General features: G+C 43.5%; 2 protein-coding genes across 2 annotated transcripts in view; both read right to left on the reverse strand.

Annotated features, from left to right (window-relative positions):
* Positions 1-4,379, reverse strand: part of rgs12a (regulator of G protein signaling 12a) — a 40,193-nt gene extending 35,814 nt beyond the window's left edge. The window contains exons 1-2 of the mRNA XM_085806293.1: positions 4,165-4,379; positions 1,177-3,064 (exon numbers count right to left, since the gene is read on the reverse strand). Coding sequence (XP_085662419.1) covers positions 1,177-2,970 — 1,794 coding nt within the window. The 5' untranslated portion in view covers positions 2,971-3,064; positions 4,165-4,379. The remainder of the gene's footprint in view (positions 1-1,176; positions 3,065-4,164) is intronic.
* A 1,841-nt stretch (positions 4,380-6,220) lies between these two features.
* msantd1 (Myb/SANT-like DNA-binding domain containing 1) lies at positions 6,221-8,470 on the reverse strand. Its single transcript, XM_085759869.1, has 3 exons — positions 7,804-8,470; positions 7,410-7,703; positions 6,221-6,603 (listed from the first exon to the last, which is right to left on the reverse strand). Exons 1-3 carry the CDS (start codon positions 8,055-8,057, stop codon positions 6,336-6,338), a joined length of 816 nt encoding a protein of 271 aa, XP_085615995.1. The 5' UTR covers positions 8,058-8,470; the 3' UTR covers positions 6,221-6,335.
* Between the last annotated feature and the right edge of the window lie 1,145 nt (positions 8,471-9,615).

Consider the following 9,615-nt stretch of genomic DNA (forward strand, 5'->3'; position numbering starts at 1 on the left):
CATTTTAACAAGCTATCCGTATTCTTATAATTGCATAGGCTGTGTCTAACGCTTGAACAGGAGTTTAAGAATTGCAGATAATTACCACTGCATGACATGGGCTCTACCCTGTAATTTGCCAGGCTTCCTGTGCATGATTGTCTTTCGTTCTGATCTAATGCAAGCTCAGGGGCAAAGACACGATCCAGATCTGATTTATAAACACAGGAAAATACTTTGCTTAAGTAAATAATTTGTCAAACTGCAGCAACTGATGGGAATGGCAGTTTAAAAAGCATACGGACATAATGGTTGCCTTGAATTTTACATCTAACCCTTTACAAAACTATTTTTCCCTATATGCCAGTTAACTGGAGCCATTTGTGTGGCTGAGAGAAAGTCACAAATTCAAAGATACTGCATTCACATCGCTGCCTTCCTGAGAAAGGCTGGTTTCCGGGGCTACATGGCAACACAGGGACATCTTGTGGACAATGCGGAAAGCAACACACACCCACACACAAAACCATATCCACACGTTTGTGACAATGACATCATTGAGCTACAACAGGTGTTTTCCGAGTTCAATTCACACTCAGCACCAATTGACTGTTGAAATAGTAGTATTGTATCTCATTTTAGGTGCCACCAAAAACATACACCCCCCCTGCCCCCAAATGTCTGGAAACTCAACTCCCCGTGACCATTTAATACTTCCTGTGTCGCTGTGTTAAACATGAATGAAGTACAGAAACAGATGCTCTCGCCTCAGTGGGACTGTGCTTACAATGGAACTATTTATTGTCACTTTGAATGTACAAGGTTTTCTCTTCACCACGTGGCTGAGAAATTATCTGCAAGGATACAGCAGGTTATATGAGAAAAAACAAGGTTCATCAGTTTTTTTTAAATCCTACAGTATTAGATAAATATCAACCTGAGTTGACACTGAGGCTTTTCCTCTAATATCTGCATATTATGGAGTTTTTTAACCTATTAAAGCCTCAATAAAATGAAGAAAAGCAGCTCTCTTTGGTGAACTTGTAACAATCTGTAGACATAACTGGTTGGTAGATAATGTTTTATTGTGATGGATTATTTGGGAGCCAGTAATTCAGACCAGAGAGCCTCTCAAAAGTGTCATTTTTAAATCCTGCAACTTTAAGCATTAAAGTGTAAGAAAGCTGTCTTACTCACATTTTTGGTTGTACCATCCTTGCGCTGTTTCTCTCTCTGTTCAAGAAACCTTTTGGTCCATTCCTCCCGGGGAGGCATCATGACTTCTGCTGGCTGGTACCTGTCTGTGGGAATCTGGCTCATAGGCGGAGGGAGGTTATTTGTGCTGGAGCTGAGGCTACCATTGGAGGACCAGTTGTTGGTGAATGTCACCTGAGCCTCTAGATCACCGTTCAGGGCTTTAGGCCACTTTTGCTTGGAAAACCACTTTTGGCTAGCTCTGAGAGGGTCTCCGAAAAAGTTAGGTTTTTTACCCAACGGCAGGGGAGGTGGCGGTGGCTTAAATTGGAACTCGAGTCTGGGTGGGGGACCCCCATAAAAACTGGTTAGTGAATCAGGACCAGGTAGTGACTCTGAAAGGGAATGTGTGCTGGCACTGTTCTCTGGATTAAGTTTATGGCCGTTCTCAGAGAGGTTTATTGGGGTGAGGTCTTCAGACGGAGGATAATCCCACGGACAGCTGGGGAGGTGGGCCCCTGGGTGGGGTCGGATTGCAGAAGGGAAATCCCTGTCCGCTCTCTCCTCAGGGGGGGACGCATTTCCAATTCCACTGTCCCCGTTGCTGCTGGCGCTTCCTTGTTTCCCAGTGCTACCATTCTCTTTGGCTTGCTGCTGAGCTTCCATGTCTAGTTTTACTCTGAGCTTCTCTACAGCCTCTCCCATGTCACTGTACAGGACTGTGACAAAGTGAAGGACATCTGGGGGAATCTGAGGGAACTCCAGACAGCCCAAAGCATCTGGATCAGGAGTGCAATCAAAGCCAAAGCGTCCGGCTATCGCTTTGTGGTCATCATGATTTCCCAAATCTGGATCGATAAAGAAAACGTGGCAGGAGGCCCGCAAAGGACCATCATCTGGTACCTGGCCATCTACTATATGTGCCGTAGTGACCAGGCAGAAGAACCGCGGGTCTTCAGCACATACGGCCCCTAAGACGAGGTTCTCAGTAGGAAAAGCTGCCAAAACGGCCCCAGTGTCATCACAGAGGCGGACGCAGTCGAACATAATCTTCATCATCACCAGAGTATGTGTGTCCTGCTCGGTTCCCAACTGTCGTATTCGCTCCCTGATAGCTTTTAAACAGTCCTCCTCTGGCCCTGTAGTGTTCAAAATCAGCTCTGTGGAGCTCAAGTAGCCAACCACCAAGGTCACGTTTAAAATACTCCAGTCTGGGTTGACTTCTTCGGCGTCTGTAAAAACAGAGTCTGTGTCCCCCACCCTGGACGTTTCCTCCTTTGGTTGCTCAGATAAAACACTCCACTGTTGCGACCACTGCGACATGTCAGGCTCTGATACCGGCCTCAGTTTGTTGGCAACAGCATGACCAGAGTTGAAGGAGGAGTTGTTGGAGTCATCAGAGATGGTGCGAAGAACCCCGACCTTTTGGAAAATGCCACTCTTCGGGCCATTGCCAAATTTTGCGTCATTAAGGATGGGGTTCCCCATTATTCTCCCATCAGCATGCACCACCATCCCCAGCGGTCCTTTGCAGCTGCCAATCAACTGCACAACAGCCTCATGTAGAGCAGTGGACACATCAGTCCCATTGATTGCCATGATGCGATCCCCTTGTTTGAGTCCTACCAGGTCAGCAGGACTTCCTTCCAGGATGCCACTCAACAGACATGGCCGCTGTCCTGAAATAGTAAAGCCATATCCTGCACGACCCCGGATGACCTCCACACTCCTGATCCCCCCAACTGCATTTAAATCCAGACGCCTCCTTGCACCCTCAGGCTGTCCTTGTATCCTCATTTTTGCTGTAGGGTATTGTGAGATCCAGTGTGTGCGTGTGTTTGTGGGAACTGAAACACTTGCAGGTTACCAACACTATTGTGTGGTTGTCATGCTGTAATTACACACAGTGGAGAGAAAACAGTAAGAAACAATGTTGAACAATACTTCAACTACAACTAAACAAAACATAGGACTGGGGTTACAGAAGTAACTCAGTTTATAATCAGCTTTCAGCAACAACTTCTTTTTTTAATTTTGAAACATTAAACTGAGGCTGAAACTACTTAATATTTACAATCAATAATTCATTTGAATACACATACTATACTGGTAATTTACAGATTAATTGTTTAGTCTGTAAAACACAACACTGTCAAATACCCAGACATAGAGGCTTTCATCTATCTTGTCTTTAGATTGTTTTTTTAGTTAACATTTTTAATATATAAAAATGCAACAAGTCCTCACTTTTAAGAAGCTGAAAACAGCTCATTGCTGCTTGATAGTCTTTAAGTGAATCCTTTATAAAAAAAAAAAAAGCCACTACTTTTCTGTCAGAGTCCATTAATGGATAAACTCAGCATTTCCATCATAGAGCAAAATACTATTAAACATATTATTATAGCATTTTGTCAAAAGAGATTTACAAAATACATTTGGATACAAATGAACTACTTGAAATTAAAATGCAATTTCATAAATGCATTTGAATACATCAAGAAAAAAGGTTGCTAATAGAAAACATAATGTGGACCTTATGACACAGAAAGGCAGAGTGTTTCTCCAGCTGCAACAACTAAGTAGGCCAACACTGATATCAATCTTATTTTAGCAATTATCTGTCACAGTTAAGGCACACAGCTTTTATGTTCTTCCTCCTAACACAGCTCGCAAATTAACCCCCCCATTCACCCCTCCACCCTTTCCCCCAAAACAGAGTGCCAGCTGGCTCCCTACTCACCAGCATCTGAAATGATAACCAGACTCGTTGGTTTCAGTCAACCACTCTGTTTTTACGTGCTCCAATACTTTGCTCACCGCACGAGTTAAACACTTTCCAACACAGGAAACACCTGGAGAACCCTTGAGGCTGCTTTATGTTTATGTTAAACTCCGTTATGAAAACGTCAAACCGATAAAATAAAGCTAAACACGAACTTTTGGTCCCACACACTCGCTCCACAATGAGACTGTTTTAAGTTTTAAAATTACCTTTTGCAAGGACGAAAAGTTCCGCAGAAAGAGCCAAAGGTTTAACATTCACGTTGATAAAAGTCCACGCGTTTGCATTTGTCACTTTACTACTCCATTTTTCCTCTTTTAATTATTCAAAACAACATTTCCGCGCCGTGATTCAGTAGTACTCCATATGGGAAAACCACCACGACGGCACCACCTCCTCCCTCCATTGACTCACCGCGGAGATCACAAAGCGTCTTTCACAGTAACCATGACAGCGTAACGTCTCCGGAACACGTGACGTCGCCCTCTGACCAATTACCACCCGTGTCGCGTTCAATATTCAAACGACTGGAGCGAGCCCATTGGCTGATACGGATGTCAGTTGACCTTATTTATTTTTGTGCTGAGGTATATCTAATTTAAAAGCCTGGGTTCCTTTAAATGACTAATCACACTTAAATGTAGAAATACTACGATTTAAATCTCACTGCAAGATATAATCTTAAACTAGATGAAACCGGATGAAAATGCATATTATATTTGAAATATAGGCCTACTCATATTACTAAATTCTCCACACATAAATAATTTATATTAAATTGCAACACATATCTTACCAAAATGATTTGGCCATCATTGCTCTGTAAATCACCTGGTTGGTTGTCCCCCTGCTTATTCCACACTGGTGCAGTGCTTTACAGCGAATGGTCTGTAAACAAACCTACCTGGTCAAAGGGCTGCAACGGCTGTAGTGCAGTGCACAGTCACATGGCTGCATGACACATGTGTGGCCAAAACATTTCCAGCAAACAGGAAATAATAACTGACACTCATTTGATGAAGCAGGTCACATGGCAATTTGATTAGTGTTACAGACCAAGACAAACTGTTGCCCTTTCATTATTATTAGGGTGAGTGAGGTATAGCTTCATTACAATGGGGGAAAAAACAGTAGCCTACATTTTCTTACTCAGGAGGCAGTGACTTCTGTGAAGTTGGTGTCGTGTGAGATGGAACTTACTTAATCCCTAGTTTCTCCAAATCCTCTTAAAATAGGCTGGAAGGCAGAGACTTTAACATTTCAGCTCTATCACTCCTTGCCTTCTGTGTACTTTGCATTTCAATAATTACCCCGCAGAAACAGATATGCAGGAGAAACAGTGGAGAAAATGACAGTCAAACACATGAAATGGTGGCCAGGCTATACGTTTATTCAGCAGAAATGCAAAGGACAACAGGTCATCTTTTAATGTAGTATTCAGGGGGGAAAAAGTCTAATCCTAAAAGCACAATGCCAACCAAGATTAAATGCTACAGTATAAATGGAATACACTTAGTCCAATTAACTGTGCAGTCCAAGTACAAGTCAGTGGTCACACTGACACACATCTAAAGATGCCGCTTTGGAAAAGAAGATAAAATTAGAGTATTTGTTACACATACTACTTTATTTATAACACCAAAAGAGCTTCACCTTTATATAGCTTTCCCACTCGAGAGCAGTCAATGTATCTTTACAATACATTATTTCATCTGTCTTTTACAGTCATTTTTGTGGAGCTTCATCAACAAGACAAATAAAACTCAATACCGTTAGAAGCAGTTTTGTTTCCTCCATGGGAGACAGTAAGCCTGAACATTTAAACTGACAATTTTGATATTGAGCGCAAAAGGGGCATATTTAAGACACATTTGAGATGTGAAATTTCCATCTACAAGAAATCTAACACAGTTTATGCTGATTATGTTGCTATTTGCTGACAACCCACTCAATAACAGCAGGGATTATTGCCTCAGCTCCTGGTTCATAATGCTACAAATTGCTCTGTTTTGGCATCAAGGCTTCCCAACTTGTAATTATCCTGGCACTGTGACAATATGAAGTGACAAGATAAGTCTAATTTTGCAAGGCTCTTGTTCCCACAGTGTTTTTTCAAAGGGAAGAAATTATCAAGAAAGAGACAAAATATGCTTGTGATGAAAACACCGGAGCCTGACTAATCTGGCAATGTCATTATGGTCACTGAGGTCGTCACCTTTCATTACTGGTATCCAGACTGATGACACCATAACAGCATATTGTCGAACCACTCAGTTCAATGTGTAACTGAAATCCAAAATAAATTTACTTTATTTCTCCATCAGAGATTACAGGTGAGGCGAGCCCATGGTTTCTCCCATCGATCCTGGACCCTCACTCTTCAGGGCTTCCCAGGGTCTTTGGCTCCAGTGGACAGAGGCTGGATCATCTTCTCCAGGAGGTTCATCATACGCTCCTGCAGCTGCAGACACTGGACCTGGAGCAGGTTCTGTTGGTGCATGGCCCGACGGACCTCCCTGCACGTCTCCTCTATGGCTCGGCTCGACCTCTTCTGCTGCTGCAGCATGGCCTGCATCACCCGCAGCTTCTTTTTCTTCATAGACAGGTGCCGGTTTGCATGCCTCTTCCTGGCTGAAATAGGATGGGAGCTGGAGAACAGAGAGGGAGAGGGGGGGTGCTTTTAGATCAGACTGCATCTTGTAAGATACACATAGCCTTTGAAGATCACCTCGAAAGCTCATGTTAAGACCACAGTCTTTTATAACAGACAGTATAACACTAACATTCTCTCCAATCCAGATGTCAACAATATTTCAAAGTATGTTTAACACTTGATAATCTAAATAAATTGCCTGTGATGTGTACTGCCATATAAAAGCTAAAATGCAGAGTTGATATAAGGCTAGAACTGATATGATGAAAGCAAAGTTATTGTTTTGTCATATACTGTATATTTTTACTTCAAATAAATGCTGTGTAAAATCTGCTACAAACTGTTACAAGAGCTTAGAACTAGTCCAACACATAACGAATGGCAGAGAGGAAATTCTAGCGTAAGATAACCCCAGCTAACTGTTTTTCTTCTCTTGCAGTTCTATACCCACAGAGTTACTCAGTTGTCAGGGAGAAGGCTTGAACTAAAATGTATTTTATGTGATAACAGAAATATATATTCATAGAACTGTATTTAGCTGTATATGGTTAATCTTAATATCAAGGTGTTATTTAACACTATATAAATCTGTATCTAGCACACCGGTAGGCTACAAATTATCGCTGAAAGAAAACTTTGATCCCTAATTGCTACTCTTGGCTTTGTAAATGTTTCCCTTCTACACCCTGCTGATCACTGATTTAATTACCTGCTCTCATTTCACATGCTTATTATGCTAAATAAAAGTATTCTAAGAAACACACACGTACGTGCACATGAATCTCATCTGGTTTGTGTTACCTGGAGCCCTGTGTGTTATCACTGTCGGAGCTCAAAGAGTCCAGCTCTTGCTTTATCTCCATCTCATCTGATGAGCCTGTGTACTCTGGCAGGAATCCTATCATCCCCTCCTCCGACTGGGCGGCCAGGTTCTCTGTGGACTGGGATGAAGTGGAGGGACCTGCAGCGGAGCCCTGAAACTCCACAGAGCTCACCCGGCCGTTCTCCAGCGGCTTGGAGAGGATCTTCTCGATGGGTTTGTAGTACGGCCAGTCCGGTGTTTCCCCGTTTTCACCAACTGTGGTTTTCAGTCGCCTGTTGAAGCAAAAAAATGATGTTTATTATAGTCATACAAGAGCAAAAGTTTGGAATCAAAACTCAGGAACAGGTGCAAAACAGGATGTGGTTCACTTGCCTGTACTGGAAAGACATGTTGGTGATCTTCATCTTGATCTCCTCTTTGAAACGCTGCTCCCCGGTCAGCTGGAAAAACCTCTGGGACATCTTCTCGTAAACCTTGGCGTTCCTCTTGCTCATTTTCAGCTCGTTGTGGTGTTCCTCCCACACGTACAGGAGGGCCTTCATTTCGCCGTCGGTCCAGTTCGGGGCCCGCCGGTGTTTCTCACTGTGGCCTGGCATTAGGTAGCTGAACCCATCGTCTGATGCCATTTTTGAAATGGTTCCCTTGGCCTGTGCTGGCTGTGTTTTGCAGAAACAGGATCTCTTTAGAGGTAGAGTTTTGAAAGCCTTTTACTGTGCTAAGAGCTGTGTGAGGTGTGGAAGTGATACATGCAAAAAAAAAAGCAAGAAGGCACACACACCAGCGTCCTGCCTGTGCCCTTCCCCCTAGCCTAGCTGAAAGAGGACTCAAAATGGGGCCTAAGGCAGGAGAGGAATCCGGTTAAAAGCTTTTAGTGCTGCGTGATGTCACCGTGACATCAAGTTGCCTTGGCAACGGAGAGGGAGGCCCTTCGTTTTCCCTCCCCTTTCCTCTAACCACTCCCGTCCGCTCTCCTTTCCCCTCCATTCTGCTCCTCTTGCAGCACAAAAAGCTTTTAGCTGAAAGGCAGCAGTGTGAGCGCACCAGATTGCTGACAGTTTTGAAATATGAGCCTCAGGGGAGGAGGAGGAGGAGGAGGAGGAGGGGGGAGGCAGGAGAGGTGGAGGGGAGAAAAAAAAGAGAGAGCAAGAGACCACGGGTATGTGTTTCCCTGGCAACAAGGCAGCAGATTTGGTAGTCAGCCAACACGCTGCTCCATTTAAAAGCTTTTAATAATAGACAAGTCATTTTGAGACAGGGAGAGGAGAGATTTGCTTCATGATGTAGTGGAGAGGAAAACACTTCCAACCTGCAGTTGAGACATAAAAGGAGAGTGAAAAAAGCCTTTCACTGAAAACCGTGAAACACTTCAGGTGGAAATGACAAAGGGGAGACATCACACAAAATGGCAACATGCCGTGATCAGCCACAGGCAACCCTGCAGTGGAATACAACATGCTGACTGCTGTAATCAGCTTTCTATTCATAGCTGTAGGTGGTAGACAATGGACCCCCGCGCGAGGGGTTTCTCTGACCAGTTGGAGAGACCCCTCCCCCATTTAAGTCTCACCAAGGCACGGATCTCCCTCCTCTGCCCCCCTCTCTCAATCTTATCAGTATTTTTCCTCTTGTCTCATGCTCCCTTTCTCTCCCCCTCCCACTCTGCTCCTTCTCTTTTCTTTTCTTTTTTTCCCCAAAAAATAAGCCACACTGTCAGAAATACACAGACTGTAAAAGCCCAGGCTGCTCCTCTGCTCTGCAGCATCCTAGCTGCTGCTTTGTCACTGTTTACTTTTACATGCACAATTTCTTCCAGCCTCACTTTGTCTTTATTAGCGACACTAGTTGACGTCAGTCCAGCCTGATTAGGCCCTTAACCCATCTGCTCCTCACTAACCTGACAGGCGGCCCGCGTGTTTTCCTAATGCAAATTGGCAGCTTTACACAATCCATCACATCTGTCACGTAAAAAAGAGACGTTAAGATCTGCCTTTGCAGAAATGAAAGAGTGAATGAAAGTTGGTGTGGAAAGTTGAATATGTTTGTTTTTTTCCAGTTTGTCTCTGGTGGCCAGTTAAAAGGTCTGTGCTTCAAAATGTGAAAATAATAAATGTTTTTAAACGTATAAACTCATATTCTGCTTATTTTTTCACATGGTTATGATTGGTAATGTCACAGTTTAAAATA

The sequence above is a fragment of the Trachurus japonicus genome, chromosome 18, assembly GCF_045865225.1.
Source record: "Trachurus japonicus isolate A0001 chromosome 18, Traja_1.0".
NCBI lineage: Eukaryota > Metazoa > Chordata > Actinopteri > Carangiformes > Carangidae > Trachurus > Trachurus japonicus.